Below are 22,032 nucleotides of genomic sequence, written 5' to 3' on the forward strand. Positions count from 1 at the left end.
TTAGTGTAGCAAGGTGCTAAAAAATTTAAAATTTAGCGCCATTGATGTAGGAGCTTTTTTAGTGGTTTTTTTTGTTGCTAAAAATAGCTTTTAGTATTTATCCCACTTTGATGAGAATGCACTAGTAACATGTCATTGAATGCTTGTGTTTGGAAGAAAAATAGGTGGAAAGAAAATGAAATGAGCAAAAAGAAGAAAAAACACACATACTGGATTATTTTTTCATTGTGATTTCTTCAATGTTGATTGTTTAGAACTATGTGTGAATTTGAGTTAGTTTATTTATTTAAGAGAAATGTCATGTCCATAATATTCTCATAACATTTTTATAATAAATTCTAAATAGCAGGTTGTACAAGTTGTTATTTGTGAGATAAAAAAATAATTTTAATAGTAGGTTCAAATTAGAATCAATAACAATTAATTATGTATAATTTGTTGTAAATATATTGTGTACGTAATACTTCTCCTTATTTAATGTTCACTACTTGACTCACTTTTTTTTTGTGCTTATTTTTATTTTAAATAATTTAATTTTCAAGCTTATGAAAATAAGTTATCTTTTATTTTCTTCTCAAAAAAAAAAAAAGTTGTCTTTTATTTATTTATTTTTGTTTCAATTTATCCAAAAAAAATCGTAAAACTACTGAGAATAAACAAATTTCGTATGGACACGTCCTATTGTTGTAACATTAACACCATTTTTATCAGCATTAATTAATAGATGCCACCTTTCTTTAATCTTTTGATAATTATCCAAACTTATTTTTAATTTTTTTATATTTATTTATGCAAACTTATGTTTAATTTAAGTATGAATTATTCATCAAAAAAAAAATTTAAGTACGAATTAGACAAACTTTTAACATGCCACGTTGCTGTATCCAAACACCCCTGGTAGAAAAACAGAATTGTAAAATTCAAAAAAAAAAAAAAAAAAAAAAAATCATAAGTGTCACACGCCAACGTTGATTTTCACTTTCTTATGTTTTCTCTGCCAATGTCTCTCTGTTTTAGTCAGTGTTCTCGTTGACCCAGTTCTCGTTCCCATGTCCCTGATGTTGTAAAAAGCCCTGCCAAAAATACGGTGAGCTAATTCTGGCTTTAGCTATCTACTCTTCCTCTTAAACGTGAATCCCCCAGTTGCTTTGTCTTATTATATCAGCCTATATTTGTTGCGTTCGCCACCTGTTTGATGAAATGTGTAAGAGAGTTGTATTTGTCATTGTCTTGACAATTACAAACATAACCAGTGGCTTTGTTCGTACATAGACTTTTTGGATGGTTTAAAAGGCTATTAGAATAGAAAAATATTATCTTTCATGGGAAAATTGCCTGAGCTTTTTTTTTTGGGGGGGGGGTGGGTGGTGCCCGGGGGGGGGGGGGGTTTCTGAGTATGTTTGTTGTTTGAAGAGAATTTCAGTTTGTTTTAGGCCAAAATACAATGTTGGTCCCCCTAAACTTTAGCCCATGAGCGATCTTAGTCCTTGAAGTTTAAAGTGATTGCTTTTAGTCCCTAACAGACTTAAAAGTGATCTCTTTTAGTACCTGAAAGACTTAAAAAGTGGTCAATTTTACTCCTTAACAAAGTTGAAGTGCTTGCTTTCTTTTAGTCTATATGGAGTGATGACGCGTTAGTTTTTGGTTTGGCATTGTCATCTAAAGGATCGAAAGCGATCACTCTAAGCTTCAAGGACTAAAATTGCTCCTTGGCTAAAATTTAGGAACCAAGAGTGTATTTAAGTCTTTATTTATTTATTAATGTTACATGTTTAAGGTATTGAGTGTTTCCAGAATTTCCAAGCATCTGATTTAGTTATGACACTATTGGGTCTTGATGAGTATTAAGAACTTCTTGTCATTGTTTATTACTCTTACAGGTACCATGACCTTAACCTTGGTAGACTATGTATTGCAACTTAGAGAAGATTTTTCAATTCAGAAGCAACCTTTTTCCTTACTTATTAGCGTATACTCATTGGATGCTGCAAGTCGTCAAAATTGCATATTTTTGTTGGTAGAGTGTTTGGATATGTGCCGTGAATGAATAGATTTGATTTCATTTAGAATGTGGTGATTCAAGAAAGAGAATTTCCAGTAATGGGTAGTAAGGCTATGTTTAAATGGTCGAAACAAATCACACCTTCCCTAGTTGAGCAGTTGATACGAGCTGAAAGGGATGTACAGAAAGCTGTTCTGATATTTGATTCAGCGACAGCTGAGTATGCTAATGGGTTTCAGCATGATCATAATACCTTTGGTCTGATGATTTCCAAATTAATCTCCTCAAACCAGTTTAGATCAGCAGAGGAGCTCCTAAATAGAATGAAGGAGGAAAAGTGTAATATTACGGAAGACATATTCTTGTCAATCTGCAGAGCCTATGGTCGCGTTCACAGGCCACTGGATGCTGTTAGGGTCTTCCACAAGATGGATGACTTTCAGTGCAAACCAACCGAAAAGTCTTACATTACGGTATTTGCCATTCTTGTTGAAGAAAACCAGTTAAAGATAGCTCTAAGGTTTTATAGGCATATGAGAGAAATAGGCATTCCACCTAGTGTTGCTTCTCTTAATGTTTTGATTAAAGCCCTTTGCAAGAATAGTGGGACAATGGATTCTGCTCTTCAGATATTTCGTGAGATGCCTAATCGTGGGTGTACTCCAGATTCGTATACATTTGGTACTCTGATTAATGGGTTATGTAGATTTGGGAAGATTGGTGAAGCAAAGGAGCTATTCAAAGAAATGGAGACAAAAGGTTGTTTACCTAGTGTTGTGACCTACACTTCTTTGATACATGGTTTGTGTCAGTCCAATGATTTGGATGAAGCTATCGGATTACTTGAAGAGATGATAGGTAAAGGTATTGATCCAAATGTGTTTACCTATAGTGCTTTAATGGATGGTTTTTGCAAGGGTGGCCATTCTTCACAAGCCATGGAGCTGTTGGAGATGATGATAAGCAAACGCCAGAGGCCCAACATGATAACTTATAGTACTTTAATTCATGGACTCTGTAAAGAAGGAAAGCTTAGGGAAGCTTTGGAGATTCTTGACAGGATGAAGCTTCAAGGATTGAAACCAGATGCAGGATTGTACATGAAGATTATTAATGGCTTCTGTGATGTTTTTAAGTTCCAGGAAGCTGCAAACTTCCTTGATGAGATGGTCCTTGGTGGAATCTCACCAAACCGACTGACATGGAGCCTTCATGTTAGGATATATAATATGGTTGTACAAGGCCTTTGTACCAACGGTGATCCAAACCGGGCTTTTCAGTTGTACCTTAGTATGCGGAGTAGGGGCATCTCAATCAATACTGGAACGTTTGATTCTCTGGTGGAGTGTTTCTGTAAGAGAGGAGACCTACACAAGGCTGCTCGCATTGTTGATGAAATGGTGATTGATGGATGTGTTCCAGCTGAAGGGACATGGAATGCAGTGGTTGGTGGATTTTGGGATCGAAGGAAGGTGCGGGAAGCTACTGAGTTGTTGCAGGTCGAGCTGATGAGTAAATTTGTTGAGCCAGAATGATAGATCTGAAATTCATGAGTTAGTAAGTCATTTTGTTGTCTGGCATCTGTTCTTTCTATTCATAAGATGCTTTGAAATGCATTTCTTCTTTTCTGAAAGCATGCATTAGACGGCTCAGGATATTATGATTTGCTTCTTGTAAGACATGCACAACTTTGAGGGTCTTTTGTATTCCTAACTCAGTCACACCCACATATGAAGTGATAAAGAATTTTCACAAATAAGCATTTTAAAAGTTTCATGTCAATAAACTTGAAGTACGTTGCTCTCTTTTTTATAATTTTAATGGATATGAGAGATTTTTAATAGATAAAACCTTTATTCTTATATATGTGAGAATGAAATGGGGAAAAATAATAATACCAAAGCGGATAAATAAAATATAACTTCCCTTGTGTTTGAAAAATTGTTAAATAATTAAATTCATCATTTCCTAATAGCTTAAGTTGTTGGAACAAGTGCTAATTTATCATGGTATAAGAGTAGAAGGTCTTGAATTTGAATCCAATCTCCACTTTACCTCCCATTTAAAAAGTTAAAATTTCACATATTTGGCCCACATGAGGGACAGTGTTAGAATAATGGCTAAATGTCATTTCCTAACAACTTAAGCTTTTGGGTAATTTATCACCTTGGAATGTTGGCAACTTGATGAAGAACATTCATTTTAAGGCTTTGCCATTTTGATTCACTAAATTTGGCCAGCTATATAGATAATCAAATAGAGTTTCTGAGTTTCTCCCCCCAAAAAAAAAAAAAAAAAAAAAGAGTTTCTGGTGCTCAACGTGATAAGTTGATAATTTTTGGACTTGGGATTTCCATGTCCTTGGATAATTGGCAGGATAACTATTGAGGACATGGGGACTGCTTTTTTCAAGTTGTATCTGGATATCTTCTTGTAATTTATATTTCCTTTACCAAAAAAGAGGAAAACTAGGAAGGAGAATGTGTATTGTCTCCATTAACATTAGATATTTATGTATCTATATATTGACACATGCCATCTCTTTTGCTTCAGAACCTAATTCATTTATCTAATGAATTATACACTTTTAATGTACAAGAGTAGTAATTTGATGGAGTGTCTCTTAACATTGACATGTCCAAGTAACTGATATTGTTCATAACAATGTATCATGCTGTTTGGTATTCATTGGGAAATTTTTAGCAGTCCTTAAAACATTATCTGGACCATCCTCTATAACTATCTAGTCAGGAGATTTGATCAAGAGTTGTTTCTGTAAAAGCGTCATAGATGTTGGGAATAGGACTCAAAAACACTCCATGTATTTATTAAGTTTATGAAATCTACATATTCTTTTAAGAGTTTATTATGTTAATTATGAAAATTATGAAAATAAAATTATTGGTGAGTGATGAAGTTGATTTCTGAATTTTCACGCCTACCTAACTAGAATTTAGGGCACATGCCTCAAAGCAGAACTATAGTGTGAAGGTTTTAAAAAATTCTTTAACCCAGTGCTTGCCCAACTTAAGTGGTGTCTTGAGAAGGGTGGCTTGTATAGTCTACCATTCAAAAATTTCTAGCATGTGTACTTTGATTTGCAGATTAATTAATTATTCACTTCCCTTTCATTTCATGAATAGTAATGCCATAAAACTGATGTTGATCAATGGGAATGCTATCCTTAGACTATAAACACACACACGTGCGTGCACAAACAAAAGAATTCAGAAATCAACTCTGCCCTTCCTGCTCTTAGCCAAGCAAGCTTCTTTCTCCCTTTTTTTTTCTAGATATGTAATCTACTTTAATGGAATTGGTCTGGCATTTTGCAAATCTTACCTTCCTACCTACGCTTTTTACAGGAACATTTTCTCTTCCAAAATGTAGATTATCACTTTGGTATTTTCAAATCACCAAATTATGCTTTATGTTACTTGTATAGAGTGGTTTGGGTGAATGAGTTATCGATTAATTGTCACATTCTCCAAAGTGCATCATATGGCTTTTGGCGATTCCAAGTATGTATTGAGCATTGAAGTGGCTCAAACGATCATTTTTTACACTTCTTTTTTTCCTTTCTTTTTGATAATTGCAGTGTGGTGGTTCTTATTGAAATGGTTATGAACTTATGATTTAATTCCGTGGTGTCAATCTTCATTTTTGGCTGAACCAAGGGGCAAATCTCAGATATTATCTGCTTTTTCTTGAAATAACATGATTTAGCAAATTTCACAAAAGCACTGTGGCTGGTGTGCATGAGTGTGTTTGCATATGCATGTGCATTTGAATTTGAATTTACCCTTTGAAGTTCATTCATTATAGTTCTTCAAATTAAAATTGTACATTCTTTAGTACATGGTTCAGTGATTTACTCAAGATTTTGATAAAAGGACTCTGGCTGGTGTGCATGAGTGTGTTTGCATATACATACTCAAAATTATTGATTTTAGCCATTATTTGCACTATAATAGTGATTCTATGATAGAATCCTTCCCCAACACTATTGTCATCTCCTTGCATTGTCAATATTAGAAGTTCTTGTAATTTAGACAGGCAAAAACAGGCTATTTCCAACTAATATAGTGGTTCAATTGCAGAGAATCATCTTGTCAATTCAAATGGAGCAGAATGTAATAATGTTGTGACCAGATGAATCCAGAGTTTGTAGACTTTTAAAAGGCCAGGTTGATACCAAAAAGAGATTTTTTGTTCATTTGCAGAGAGTGGGAAGCCAATTCCATTGCGGTTGGTAGGAAATATAATAAACAGCATACTGCAAATGACACCATTTCCAACTGGCAATCTTGTATTAATCTCTTGGGTCTCATCTGATAGTGTTGGGAAGAAGCAACTTATGACATTCTTATTAAAGGGCGCAACTGCTACAAATACCAATATTGAAATGAAAGCATGCATGAAATCTATGAATTGTAGCTAGTACTCAGCAGCAACTTCAGGTGAAAGGGTGGCTGAACACTGGGTGGTGGCAAACCCATAGTATCCCTTTTTGTAGCTGAAGCTGTCAGTGAAGCTTAGTAGGAAACATGACACCCCACAGGGGGTCACAAGTGCAGCAGTCATGATCTGGCTGACCATGTCACAGTTACTTTGCTTGGTGAAAATGGGTGATAGAAGTTGGCAAGCTAGGACTGATCCAGTGGGTAAAATGTTGGCCAAATGCCCAAATGAGCTCTGCTCTGAAAAGTCTGGCTAATGGCTTTCTGTGTTAGTGTTCTCTTTTGTTTCAGTTATGTGTTGCAGGAGGGCATGTTTTAATTCATCTTGCTGCTTGGAATTAGATTGACAGATTCTACCTTAATCTCCATTTCCTGCAATTAAAAAAAAAAAAAATCTATAACTATCTAAAGAATTTTTTAAAGATAAATAGTTGTTGATTTTTTTGTGTTGTAGTAAGATGTAAAATTTTCCTTTATATTAGTGAAAGAGTTTTAAGTAATATAGGGATTATTGAAGGTATTTCTTCATATTTTTTGTCATAATTTTCTAAAATTGTTTTCATTTTTTTTTTATAAATAATTTGCCCCTAAAGATGAATTAGAATGAAATGATAGACAAAGAAATTATGCAAGAGAAATAGCTTCTATCAGCAGAATTCCAAGATGGACATGAAATTGTCTAAAATTGTAATGCTTGACGTGGTGTTTAGAGCTTTTCATTTAGTTTAAGCCTACATCTACATCTTATTTATCATGCTATATTCACATTTTATTTATTTATTTATAAGATTCACATATTGTTACATATTATTTATCCTGACTTTTGAGTGGAGTTTGTGGTATGCTTTTATGTTAGAATCTCATTTCCTCTCCCTTGTGTGTGTGTTTGTTCCTCATATATATATATATATATATATATAAAGCTAGAGGAGCAACAAATAAATACTTTAATTACCTTGCTCTTTGTAGGTATCATATCTCTTTTAATGCTAGACTAAACCTTCTCCCAAAAAAAAAAGGTCTCTATTTTTCTTTTCATTGGTGTTTTGTTCTCCTAAATTGTTGGAAACCTTTGGAAAGGATAAATAAATGTAGATTTAGGAATTTTCTTTTATTATTTATTTTATGGATTGTTCTTAATGTCAAATAATGTTTTTCTATCTTAAGTTAGTTTTCCAGACAAGTTAGACAATTAACTTTCAGCCTCTTTTTTTTTTTTTTAGTTAGTTTTCCAAAAGAGAAAAGATTGCTTTGCAGTATACGTTGTTTCTATTCAAATATTTCAGATACAAAGATCTTGGACATAACAAAAATGTATAATTAAGCTATTTGATCCCAACTCCCCATTAATTTTGGGAGATAATATTGAACCATTTTGTTCTTCTATTTTGTGTTGTTTTTGGTAAAATTTTACGAATAATGATTGTGAATTGATATTGCATGTGTAAGTGTAATTTCAGTATGATTAAGTTGGAGGATTGTAGTTAGTGATTAAGATTTGGTTACCATTAATGAGTTACTCCCAACGATGGTCTATAAATTATTTTTTTTTTGAAATTTTAAGAATTAAATTTAAAGAAGATTTATGTTGATTCTCTTATATGTTATTATTACCTTTTATTCTGTTTTTGGTTTAAATTTGTTGTCGTTAGTTGGGTATAATGTTGGACTGGGCCTATATGTAATATAAAATATTGTATTTTGAGTGGCACTGACTGATGGTTGAAGAACGCTGATGAAAAAATAAGTTTAATATGAAATCGTAAATTAAAAGTTTTCTTCTTATTGTTTTGGATTTTAGTGGGTGATGGCTAAGACAATTGTTGTAATGTTGAGTAGGCTAGAGTAGAATATCTTTTTTAGCTCATGAAATTATTTGTTTAGCTCATGAACCACGCTAACCCTTTTATTTTTATTTTTTTTTAGGTGTAGTATAATAGTATATATCCAAACTATATATAGAAGGAAATTAAACAGATGTGTCACTTTAAGGACACAGAAGTGACACAACGTTATCAATGCATGCACACCCCTAACTGTAGTGTCACATCTGTGTATTGATTAGTTTTTTATTTTATTTTATTTTATTTTTTAATTTTTATGAGAAACTGTATTGATGAGTTTAATGTTATAGTATGAAACACGAAAAATATCTTTTTTTTTTTTTTTTTTTTAGAAGCACGAAAACTATCTTTAGATTTCTGGATAAGGAATTTTTCCATATTGAAACTGTAAAAGTAAACATTTACATCATTCAAGGCGAATAACTTAGGGAACAGCAACACTTTGGGTTACCTTAATTATGATAATATACTAGTATAATGTTTCTTAAGAAAAAATTGTTAAGAGATTTTCTTTATTTATTTTAAAAAGAAGATAGATTTTTTTTTTTTAATATAAGATAGAATTTCTACTCTAGAAAAATCTAAGTATATATGTATGTGTAACTCCCTCCTGAAGACTTAACAGTTAACTCCCAATATTTGCCCTCTACACCCCACAAGCATTTATACTTGTGGAGTGACTAGGAGCGTAGCCGGTATTTTTCACCGGGAGGCCCGAATTATATATTTATATGCTAGTCATAACTCATAATTATTATAGTAATTATATTTTATATAAAATAGTCAAATTTAACATTTTATAATATTTTAATACTCAAATAAGATTAAATTTTTTTCAATTTGCTATAAACATATAAAAGATATATATACATATATATATATATATATTAAAGCCTTTGCATCTCCTATTAGAATTGTGCTTGATGATGACCATTCATAAAATAAATTTCATTCATTATCATTTTCATAGTGAAATTTTGAACAATTTTTCCCTTTTTCAAATTGGGCGGGGGTTAAGACTTAAGAATGTTTCTTATCTCTAGCGCAACCTAAATTATTTTATAGAAACATATCAATGTTGGTACAATTTATAAGGCACTTGGATTCAAAAGGAAAAAAAAATCAACTAAAAAAAAAAAGAGATGATGATAATCAAAGAAAAACATATGAGGAAAATTTTTTGGAAATATTAGAAAAGGATCAAATTTTGTGAAAAAAATGATGATGATGGGACCTGATTAAATTAATTTGAAGGCAAAGAATGAAAAGAAAAACATACCAATTCGAGCAACGCGCATTGCATTTAAAAATTGAAAACAATAGGAACAATGTCCTTTTTCTATTCTTAGAAAAAAATAAAAAGAAAGACACTTGGAGATTAGGGATTTATAAGATTTTGGTAAAAGTGTGTGTATTGTTTGGGTGGAGTCCACTTGAGAAAATAACTAAATATTGGAATTGTAAATGATAAATGTAGTCATTGTTATATCTTAAAGGGAAATAACATAAAAACTAATAATGAAGTGATCTCTATGACATTTTTTTTTAAGGAAAGTCATTATCCAAAATTAGAGTAAAGAAAAAACTAAGCAAAACAACAGTGAAAAAAAAAAAAAAAGCATGAACTATGAAGATAATGAATATTCATAGCTGATTGGAACTTTAAAACTAGAGACTATCTTCTATTCAATAGTTTGGAAACTCCAGGTTCTTGGCGTGTTCTGCAAGTAGGTAGGCCACTTGGTTACTTTCTCTTTTATTATAATTTAAATTAAGTTAAGAGTAGTCTAGACTCATGGATTAGGTGGGCTATCCAACTATGCTAGACCAATTTTCTTCCTTTAACAACAAGAAGGTTCTGTGAAATTTTTCTGAAGGGGCCAATCATTATAATTTGTAGGGGTCCAATTTATTTCATACAAGCACTATAAGAGGATTTCAAAAGTGTTGGGGGGGGCCATGGCCCCCCAAGACTATATGTACCTCCGCCCCTAAGAATGATTACCGCACTAAGGGTACATGATAGTAAAAAGGAGATTGTTAAAAGTCTTATACTTTAAAGTTTGGCTTACCTCTGATATATTTTTAACTGGATATGTCATTTTATTTTAAATATACAATAACAAGTGATAGTGAATTTCAATCCCACTTTTTATTTAGTTAGTGAATAATATAGCAATCTTTCATTAAAATAAAAAAAAAATCATTTTAAAAAAGTATTGAAAATAAGATAAACCCTATAATTTAACTAGTAGTCACTTTTTAGATTTTCAAAATATATATTTCCTCTTTTCTTTTATTAAATGATATTATTATTATTTTATTAATCCAGAGAATAAAAAAGTGAGGTCATACCTCTGGCCAGAGGAAAAGAATAGTTCCTTTTTGTTTTATTTTTATTTTTATTTTTGCTAGTAAAAAAATTGTTTTGAATGCATTTAATGTATAGAGTCGTTTTCCTTTAAAAAAAAAATGTATAGAGTCGTGTACGAAAAGAAAAATTTAATAAAGAAGGAAGAAAGCGAGACATGCCGCGTGAAGCTTTTTTTTTTTTTGGCTAAATTGCCACGTGATGCTTTGCTATCATAGCACGTGTATATATATATATATTTTTTTCCTGGTTAAACAATAGTTGTGCGACTCAGCGTCGCTATTTAATTGTGTTCATAATGGTTTCTGAAAAAAAAAAAAAAAAATCCTCTTTCTACCAAAAAAAAAAAAAAAAGCTCATAATGGGTTTTCATTTCTTTTTTCTAATCACAAATATTTAATAAAAATGATGAGTTTACTCTATAATTTTCAGTGTGAGTGGAACGGAGAGGATTATACATACATAAAATACTTGATTTCTATACCCAAAAAAAAAAACCACTTGATGAAATAGTTAAATAGTAAAAAAAACTCTAAACATTGTCATTCTCAAAAATAAAAATGATGGGTTTCATTTGTTGCATATCAAAAGTTTAATCAAACTACAACACTTTTTTTTTTTTTTTTTTTTTTTTGTGGAGAAACAAACTACAACAATTTTAAGTACAGTATTTTATATTTTTTAATTAAATATTATCTATTCAGTAAGATCATCTGCAAAATAGTGGATAATCGTGGCCATTTGACCATAGTTATGGATGCTTCATAAATAATAGATAAAAAAGAAGAAGGAAATATTGGATGTCTTTTTATTACGATCACACATGGCTATGGCCTATGACGACCTTGCTACAATTATAAAAGAAATGACTTTTTTAATGTAAAAAATGAAAAAGATTTTCTTTTTCTTTTTTTGAGAGAAAAAAAGATTTTATTCTTTTTTTCTTTGATGAAAGATTTTATTCTTAATATAACGTTATAAACAGTTGTACGTAACATATATGTGGGGGTTACATATATTTATGAAATAGACCTTACATTATATGAGACACAATTTGGCAAATAAAGAGATATTACTCCAAAAGTAAATTAGGGAATTGGGGATGACCAGATGCATGGGATTATGTTAATAACAGTACTCACACAATAATGAAACACCAAGAATTATTCAAAACTCCTAAGATTATGCATTTTTTCTAATATGAATTATAGATCATTCAATAATTTAATTAATAGATTTATCAACACGTCCTCGAACGATATATCTTAAATAATAGCTTATAGCTAGCTTAATTGACTTTTACTGCCATCAAGTTCAACTCGTTAACATCACTTTATTCCTCTCCGTTATAACCATTAAACTATCTATGCACAAAAAAAAGAGAGTTTCTTATCGCCAAACAAGAAACCGAGATAAATTGGAGATTATAGTGGCATACTAATTTAAGAATATTGTGACATTTTGTTGTGTTTATAAGATTCATCATTTCAAATACGCCTGAATCTGCCCTTAAATAGTACTTTTTTTTCTATATCAAACGTTTTAATTTATGATTTACGCTCCCTTAAACAGTTCTGGTTAATTGTTATAGGCTTAACTAGCTGAGAGAATATTGCAGGTAGACAACTGTAATGGGAATTAGTCATGACAAAGCTCAAAATATAATTAATGACCGTTGGGGAGGTTGGAAACATCCAAAACCTATTTAATGCAAAGACACCAAACTCAAACTCCAACCATACCCTTCCATTCAATGCAAAAATGTGAACAGGACGTACAGCTAAGCTAGCTGCTGATTTTGGCTCATCATCATTTCCTTGTTGCTTCTTCATCTCCACAACCCCACAACAAATGCACTTATTTTTCATGCTAATCACTATCTCTCTTTAAGCTTTAAGAGCCTTTTTGTTATTTTCGGCTTCTTTTTTTTTTTTTTTTTTTTCTATGTCCCTCCAACATTTCCGGCTCTGAGAATTGAATAAGTGTTCAAAGTCTGTGGTGGGTCTTGGCTACTGATAGCTAGGAAATTCAAGCTGAACCGCCGCTCTCAAAATTGAAGCCAAAGCCTTTGTGGTTACCGACAAGAGGTTGGCTTTCTTTGACTTTGAAGTTTTTTGTTTTGTTTTTATTAGTTTGTAGCTTTGGTAGATGAACAAACTCAATCAGACGGAGAAAACAAAGCTGTATTAGAATATTTTTTGGACTATTATTCTAGAATGTATTACTTAGGAGCTCTCAGAAAATAAATAAGCTGGTACATATATATATATATATATATATATGGCATGAGATCCATTTTCTTGATAGGTAGGACCGAAAATCTTAGCGGAAACGCGGAAGATTAGTTTCAGTTTTGGTAAAAGGGTCTACCAATAAGATTTGATTCTTTTGAATGCATGCAACTTGTAAAGTGGGGTTTGTCATTTTAAGTGGCGAATTGAATAGTGTGGGATTTGGAGTGCAAGACCCATATAAAAATTTGAGCTTGTTTGCTCTTACAAGTCTTGTGTAGTTGAGGAACTTTTAAAATTGAATGTGAAACTCAGAGGTGGAAATAGAATAGAACCCAGAAAAGAGGACACCTAATTGATACAATTAAAGATTTTTGCTTTGTTTGTATTGATTTATTGATCTTCGTGGTGTTGACATTACTGGGAAGAACATGGTGGGAAGCATTGAGAGAATGGGTCATAATTTATACTCCAATGGGTCTATTCAGAACTTTAATGGTTTGGAAGAGAAGCTTGATGAGCTTCGCCGCCTTCTTGGCAAGGCTGCTGGTGATCCATTAAGGATTGTTGGTGTTGGAGCAGGTGCTTGGGGCAGTGTTTTTGCAGCTTTACTACAAGACAGCTATGGCCAATATAGAGAGAAGGTCCAAATCAGAATATGGAGAAGGCCAGGAAGAGCTGTTGATAGAGCCACAGCTGAACATCTCTTTGAAGTGATCAATTCGAGGGAGGATGTATTGAGGAGGTTGATCAGGCGCTGCGCATATTTGAAGTATGTCGAGGCAAGACTAGGTGATCGGACTCTCTATGCCGATGAGATTTTGAAAGATGGGTTTTGCTTGAACATGATTGATACCCCACTTTGTCCTTTGAAGGTTGTGACTAATTTGCAGGAGGCTATTTGGGATGCTGATATTGTGGTGAATGGCTTGCCTTCCACTGAAACTCGGGAGGTTTTTGAAGAGATCAGTCATTATTGGAAGGAGAGAATCACAGTCCCAATCATCATATCCTTGTCAAAGGGTATAGAGGCTGCACTAGATCCTGTTCCCCACATAATAACTCCCACGCAAATGATTAACCGGGCAAGTAAGAATTATCTTCTTTTGCTTTGCAAGTCAGCTTGTGGTAGCACTTATCACCTTTTTTTGCATATTATAGGTAAAGGTGAATAGATTTTTTAAGTAAGAAATATAAGAAATATAAAATTTTCATTCTTTTGCTCGTATTTTATATGCAGTGGTGAGCTTTAAAAAGAACTTTTGGAAGTGTATAACCTTAGGAATTCGTATGGCTGATATAAACAAATTATTCTTGTGAAAGCAAAAAATTGGTTATATCTTACATGCAGTGGTGAATGTTGAAAATAAAATTTTAAAGTGCAAGACCTTATGAATTTGTATGAAAAAAACAAATAATTATTCTCATGAAACCAAGCAATACTGCCATTTATGCTTGAATTTGTTAAGAGCTTTCTTACTTGGTAGAATCATTGTGTAGTAGTGATTGGAGCTTTGGGAGGGGAATCAGGATGTCTTACTTTGGGTTGGAACTTAATTTATGTTGCTTATGTATGCTCATGCATTATACTATTGACCAGCCTTATCTCTAGGATTATGAGGATCTGCTTGAAAGTTATGGGAAATGTACTTCCCTCATCTACATCAATATGATTAAATAATTTCATTGCTTGTGTTTCAGGAGCACAATATATGCAATTTGAATATTGTTTTTGTTTTTGTTTTTGATTTTTTTTCCTTAACTTGAATGGTTATTTATTTATTTATTTTTAATTTAACTTAGTTATGCAGAAAATATTTTCCCTATTCTCTAACCTTTAGTACGTATGCCTGGTAGCTGGAATGTCTATGGAGAACATACTTTATCTAGGTGGACCGAATATTGCATCAGAAATTTACAACAAGGAATATGCTAATGCTCGAATTTGTGGAGCTGAGAAGTGGAGGAAACCCCTTGCAAAATTTTTAAGGCAACCCCATTTTATTGTCTGGGACAACAGTGACCTTGTCACACATGAAGTCATGGGTGGTCTGAAAAATGTCTATGCCATTGGCGCTGGTAAGTTTCAGAGTCATTGTGTGGGTAAACTTAATCTTCTATGCCAATTTTGATACTGCTTTTTTTTTTAATGATCCCTTGGGTAATTGTATTATTCCTTTTCCTAGTTTCTTGTTTGGCATTTATAGAAGTGACATCCTATTATTGAAAGATCACTTTGCTGAACAAGCATTAGAAAAGGAAAGAAGACTGCAGCATAAGCTTTCCTCATGTTCCTGGAAATGAAATTCAGTGAAAAATAAATAGAAAAAACACGATGAGCAAAAAAGTCTGATATTGTCAATTGAGACATTGTACAAGGATGCAGTATTATGTATTAACAACCTTTTTGGTGTGACAATGATGGTCACAGTTATTATGAAATGAAATTCACCCTTATAACACTTCAGCTGGAGATGAGTGCTGATGTAGACAGTTTCATTGATAAACCTCTCCCGTTGTGTTTCTTTCTTGCTATTACAAGCTAAATTTTAATAAAATTACATTAAAAGCATGGTCTTTCGATACAGTGTTTACTCATGGCACATTCAAGTTATAATGTTAATAGTTTTCTTAGTTCTATTGATCCATTGTCAAATTGGTGACAGTTCTACAGATTTTTGACGTATGATATATGTAATGGAATAGAGATATGTATGTATATATGCATGCATGTATATGAATTAACAACCCTCAAACTCTGCTAGATAACTCTTGCCGAGTCCAATCCCCTAATTATTTCATTTCAGAGTAAAATGTTGCAACATCTGGAATAATATATGTTGATCACAAATGCACGTTTTATTTATTAATATACACGGTCTATGACCTGAGTTTACATGGTCCCTTTCCCATTGTGGTTTTCTCAGGAATGGTGGCAGCCCTTACCAATGAAAGTGCTACCAGCAAATCAGTATATTTTGCACATTGTACATCAGAGATGATATTTATTACCCATTTGTTGGCTGAGGAACCTGAGAAGCTTGCAGGGCCTTTGCTGGCTGACACTTATGTAACCTTGTTAAAAGGTCGTAATGCATGGTATGGCCAAATGTTAGCCAAGGGTGAACTAAGCCTAGATATGGGTGATAGCATCAGTGGCAAAGGAATGATTCAGGTACTGAGTTTGATTTAATATTTCCTTTGGAATCCATGTAAGATGCATTCTCATCAAATTCTGCAATTATAGACTATGGTAGTATGTGTCAGTACTTTAAAGTTAGTTTGGGAGCAACCCAAAGGAGAAGCAGTTGCTTTGAAAATTTTATGTGAGTTTCATCTAATAAGAACAAAAAGAAAAATGTCTGTAGATCCTCCACATCCAACCACTACATACTTCTCTTTCAACACTTGAACAGGTCTAGGCCTTCTAAAACTTTTAGAATGTGCAGTGCACTTGACATAATCATCAAGTATATTGCATGGCAGATTTGGCTGGCCATGGGATTGACATGCACTTAAGTATCTTTTGAAGGCACCATTAATATAACATTTCTCATAATGTTATTTGCAGAACAAGGTTCTGTTCAATTTTGTATGGTTCTGCCAAATATTGCTTTATTCTTGAATAACATTCTCAGCTTGATTTGAGGGATCTTGCTTCTCTCTCACAAATGTGACATATTTAAATTTCATTTTGTGTTCTGTTACTAATAGCTGCAATGCTGATATTGTCCCACTCAGCGCATCCACAGATGAAATCAACTAGTCTTTAGTAGCATTTATCTATATCATCATTCATTTTAGGCAAGTTGAAAGAAAACATGCTATGATTGGAGACCATAGGCTCCGTAAAAAACATATATCTTGGAATTAGATGCAAATGGCAAATTACAGACATCTATATCTATATATATATATATATATCTAAAACCACAATTCTACTCAAAAGTCACGGTAACTTTTAAGGAAGAGTGAGGCAAGTTATATTACACACAACACACTCTTTTAAGCAATGTGAGACAATTACTTTTTTTTTTTTTTTTTGAGAAACAAATACACACACAGACAGGGGAGAGAGAAATGAGTTCTAACACAAAGGCATACTACAATTCCACTAAAAAGCCGTGGTGACTTTTAAGGGAGGGTGTGACAAGTTATACTACACACAACACACTCTCTTAAGCAATGTGGGACAAACCTGTTAATGCACTCCATTAATATTAAACATGTTATTATTCATTTGTTTTAAATGCAAATATATGACTATTGAGCTATCCAAATTGATTTCAAATTTTCATTTTCTTCTTTCTAATTTCAAGTAATTGTTAAAATTGAACAATTCATCATCATTTAGTGGATATATGCACATGTTTACTATTCATTACAAATGTTATTATTCATTTAGATGCAAATGTTTAACTATATTCAGCTATTCAAATTGATTTCAACTTTTTGTTTTTTTCTTTCTAATTTCAAGTAATTGAATATTTAAACTTTTCATCTTCCTGTTCTAAAGAAAAAGAAAAAAACACTTCTTCTCTTCCTCCAAAATTTCCCCTCTCTTTGCTTCTTTGTCTCCCTACTACTCTTTACTTTACCGTTAAATCTTCTTCATCATTTCCTATTTCTTCTATTTTAACTCTTCTTCTCTCCATCTTATTTTGTATAAATTTGATATCATTTATTTGATTCAATCCATATTTTTTTTCACACAAAAACTGTGAGTACTCTCTGTCTCTCTCTCGTGTGCGCTTGATTTTCGTTCTTTCTTATAACTCTAAATTAGGTTGATGGTTTTTTTATATAGTTTTTTTTGTGTTGTATTTTTTTTTTTTAATTTCCTATCACAAATCACTCTTATAGCTTTGGTTAAATTTTGGTTTTGGTTAATATGTAGTTTATTTTTTATTTTTTATTTTTTTTACAGAAGTTTGAGTTTATATCAAAACAAAATATACATGGCTACGAATTTGAATATGCCTACCAATGGACTTCCATCGAACAAAGATGTATTTACAATGTTTTTAGTTTCATATACTTCTTTGGTAATGTAAATTTGAGAAAGAGAAAAGGGTAGGCAAATGATGTATGGTCTTTCATAATCTCCTATGTCTTGAAGAAAGTGGAGGGCCTATTAGTCTCCCTTCTACTGAAATTTTGTATAAAAAGTCTTTTGCTATAAGTTCCTTGACTTTTTGTTATTTTGTAATCGCTCTATAGTTTATACTGTGACAAAAAAGTGAATAAAGTTTTTTTATTTGTAGGGTATCAAAAAAGTAAAAAAATATTCAGGATAGTAATTTTGTATTGTTACATCCCATGTGTTTGGTAAAATTTCTTTTAGAAATCTTATATGTTTTTCTCAAATCTATTTGTTATTTTCATTTTGGTCATTTTATTACAAATAATTAGTATCTTCACCATCAAATTTTTAGTTAATCTGCATTTTCTTGGTAAGATTTTACTTTGCTTAGTTGATCATCTTTACTAAAAATGCCAAAAAGAGAATAAGATAAAATATAATTTACTTTATAGCATCATTATGCTATTAATGTTTTTATGTATAGATACTTAAGGAACTTTTTCTTTTTACATTTTATTTTATTTTATATTTCCATATTTCCACTTTAAAATGTATGATTTATTGATAATGATCTATTGCATAGTTATCTTTATTTACTTTTTCACTTAGTTTCAATTGTCAGGAAGAAAGAGACGTGAATCTATGTTTTTGAGAAAAATATATCTATAAGAGTTAAATCGCATACATTTATATAATAATAAACAAAGTATACATAGTTACAATTTGGTCTAATAGTTCTCACACTTTCATTTTTTAAAATAAAATAAAATAAAATTATTGCATTGTGTTTTCATACATATCTTACTATATATAATACCGGACTACAAAATATATTTTGTTACACTACAAAAAATTTCTAATTTAAAACATAAATTCAAATAACACATTGAATTTTTAATAATATACAATCTAATATATTAATTTAATAATTATCCAATAAAAAATAATTATATCATATTTTCTTGCACATTGTGCAGGTTCGCGACTAGTATCTTATTATAATTGAGACGCTTTCACACTAGTGAACTAAATGCACTATGCTAGATGAATATGAGGTTTCTGTAAGACATCACCAGAGTTCCTGAGGCCCCTGGCCACATCAGTTGGACTAAGAGTCTGGACTTTTGACTGGGAAAAGAACAGCTTTTTCCTTTCTAGATTAGTCACATTCCTTTTTTTGTCTGACTTGCTTCTTACATCATGATAGTGCTAAATCTACCCTATCATTTTCCAGGGTGTTTCTGCAGTAGGGGCTTTCTATGAACTTTTGAGTCAGTCTAGCCTAAATGTACCGCATCCTGAAGAGAACAAGCCAGTAGCTCCTGTAGAGCTATGCCCCATCTTAAAGACACTCTATAAGATACTGATCAGAAGGTAAAGTTTCTGCGACTCATTAATCTCATTTGTGATCTCAACCTATAGTATACTTGTTATTTACTTATTGTGGAGCCTGAGTTCTTGTGACAAATGGCACTTAAAAGTTAAAAATAAACCATGCATGAGCAATGACAAATTAACAACCACGGGTCTTGTTTGTTTTGTTCACTTTTATTGTGAACCAAACACTTCAATAAAATTTTACCATGAGTAAAGCCACATGACCCTTGTGTTATTCTGACTCACATGTATAAGCATGGATTTGGTCAATCTGGAATTTAAATCCTTTGTCTTTTATGTTGGATCTTCAGGGAACAATCATCACAAGCAATTCTGAAGGCACTGAGGGATGAAACCTTGAATGATCCTCGTGAACGCATTGAGATTGCACAAACTCATGCTTTCTACAAGCCTTCACTTCTTGGACAGCCTTGATTACTTTTCCCATAGCGAAAGAAAGTTATAACACAATTTAAAGAAGCACTTGCTGTATTAATGCATGATGAAGAAAAGATATTGGTTATTGTAATAGATTGTGTATTGATTCAATAAATTATATATAACTAATTGGTTATCTTCAGCTTCCAGAAGGATATAGTTGAGTGATGGAAACGCTAAATAGAATGGAATGGCTTCACAAATTCTAACCATTTCAAAGGGTATATAGTCTTACAATTCTGCATAGCGTTGCACTTTATCGTGTAGGATGCATAACAACGTCACTTGCCCCAAAAAATTGAGTAATAATTATTGCAAAGCAAACACTTTTTTCTAACGGTTAGAAATACTGAATAATTGTATTGTATTTCACAATACAATACAATTCTGCATAGTGTTGCACTTTATCGTGTAGGATGCATAACAATGTCATGTAGTGATACACATGCACTTGCTCCAAAAAATTGAGTACTAATTATTGCATAGCAAACACTTTTTCTAACGGTTAAAAATACTGAATAATTGTATTGTATTTCACAAGCAATAAAATATACAAGAGTGCCTTTATATAAGAAGTAGTGTGCAATACAAGTATGTATACTGTGTCAGATAAATAAAGTGGGCCTACACGTTAATAGGCCCCCTCAAACTCAAGGTGGGTGTGAGACCAACTTGAGTTTGTCAACCAAAACACAAAGTAGGCCCTTAGGTAGTGACTTAGTGAAGATATTTGCAAGTTAATCTTGAAAAGAAATTGAGAGCAACTTGAGAGCACTATAGACAAAATGATAACGAATAAAATGACAATCAATCTCGATGTATTTAGTTTTTTCATGAAAGACATAATTATGAGCAATCTAAATAGCACTCCGATTATCATAATAAAGTAGAGTGGTAGTGGATGTGGACACACCTAAATCCTTGAGAAGTCATTGAAGCCAAAGGAGTTCATATGTGGTATTAACAAGGGCACGATATTCTGCTTCAGTGCTGGAGCGAACCACAACGATTTGTTTCCTGCTTTGCCAAAAGATCAAAGAAGAACTAAAAAGAAAACAATACCTAGTGGTTGACCTTCGATAAGTAGGATCTCCTATCTAATTATCATCAGAGAATGCACGGAGAACAAAAGAAAATACACGGAGAACAAAAGAAAATAATCATTTCTTAATTTTTTTTTTTAAAGAAAAATTTATTAAGACCAACCCATATACAACAAGTAGCTTAAGCTGAAAATCATAGAAACAAAACCCTCTTAATAGCAAACAAAACTAGAACAAGCTACACCTACACAAAAAACACTTGATGAGAATCAAAGATAGACATATGAACTCTCACAAGCACATACAGAAGGATACATCCAATACAGAGGTTTTAACTCCTAAATGCTGATAACGTCCACAGATCTAAGGGTCATTGGAAAGTTGAGGGTTGATGAGAATGAGGAAGTCAGTTCAACATTGGAAACAACAAAAATTGTCATTTGACCCTTTTTTTAGGGAAAAAAATGTCATTTGGCCTTAGAGTCTTTGAAATGTCATATGAAACTAATCTATCTATATCTACTAGCCTTATTGCATGAACAAAGTGCGATGAGACTTTTTATTTTTTATTTTTTGGGTTTACATGTTTTATCTTACCTTTTTAGGAGACTTCTCCTATTTGAATTCCAATACCTCTACATGAGAGTTAGATAAAAAAAAATCAAGAGCTGAAATAAAGAATAGGACACAATCTCTATCTCACTTTTAAACATTATGATACTAAGCTCAAGATAAAAATTAAAAAAAGAAAAAAAGAAAAGTCTCATTGCAAGCGTAAAGCACGTGTGATAAAGCTAGTGAAACAATAAGGGGTTTAATTATAACACTCATATACTTTCGGGTTTAATTTATTATTTGTGAAACTATATGATTTAATTGAAATCATATTTATCTATGCTACTATTGAAGAGGCTTCTTTTGGTTGTACTGGACATTTTTTTAGTTCCAAAATAAACTTGGTAAAAATGCTTCTTTATCTCTCACGTAAAACATTATCTACAAAACAAAACCACACTTTAGTACACTCACTTTGATTTTCAAAACTAAAGGATAATGTGGCAAAAATACATCTGTAACTTTCACGTACAATATTGTCTACAAAATAGAATCACTTTTCTGTTGGTTTTCAAAATTTAAGGATAATCTAGTTAAAATACATCTTTTTTTTTAATTTTTTTTTTTA

At 32.1% G+C, this 22,032-nt stretch overlaps 2 protein-coding genes and 1 pseudogene across 2 annotated transcripts; 2 read left to right on the forward strand and 1 right to left on the reverse strand.

Annotated features, from left to right (window-relative positions):
* The first annotated feature begins 914 nt into the window (after positions 1-914).
* Positions 915-7,259, forward strand: LOC112027353 (pentatricopeptide repeat-containing protein At5g46100). The gene is made up of 3 exons (XM_065764255.1): positions 915-1,087; positions 1,881-3,559; positions 6,103-7,259. The coding sequence occupies exon 2, from the start codon at positions 2,101-2,103 to the stop codon at positions 3,535-3,537; it is 1,437 nt and encodes a 478-aa protein (XP_065620327.1). The 5' UTR covers positions 915-1,087; positions 1,881-2,100; the 3' UTR covers positions 3,538-3,559; positions 6,103-7,259.
* LOC112027331 (protein DMP4-like) lies at positions 6,107-12,545 on the reverse strand (annotated as a pseudogene).
* A 427-nt stretch (positions 12,546-12,972) lies between these two features.
* On the forward strand, positions 12,973-19,942 carry LOC112027354 (glycerol-3-phosphate dehydrogenase [NAD(+)] GPDHC1, cytosolic). Its single transcript, XM_024060037.2, has 5 exons — positions 12,973-13,997; positions 14,766-14,987; positions 15,836-16,083; positions 19,226-19,365; positions 19,680-19,942. The coding sequence occupies exons 1-5, from the start codon at positions 13,340-13,342 to the stop codon at positions 19,801-19,803; spliced, it is 1,392 nt and encodes a 463-aa protein (XP_023915805.1). The 5' UTR covers positions 12,973-13,339; the 3' UTR covers positions 19,804-19,942.
* Positions 19,943-22,032: the final 2,090 nt, after the last annotated feature.

The sequence above is a fragment of the Quercus suber genome, unplaced genomic scaffold (assembly GCF_002906115.3).
Source record: "Quercus suber isolate HL8 unplaced genomic scaffold, Cork oak 2.0 scaffold_547, whole genome shotgun sequence".
Lineage (NCBI taxonomy): Eukaryota > Viridiplantae > Streptophyta > Magnoliopsida > Fagales > Fagaceae > Quercus > Quercus suber.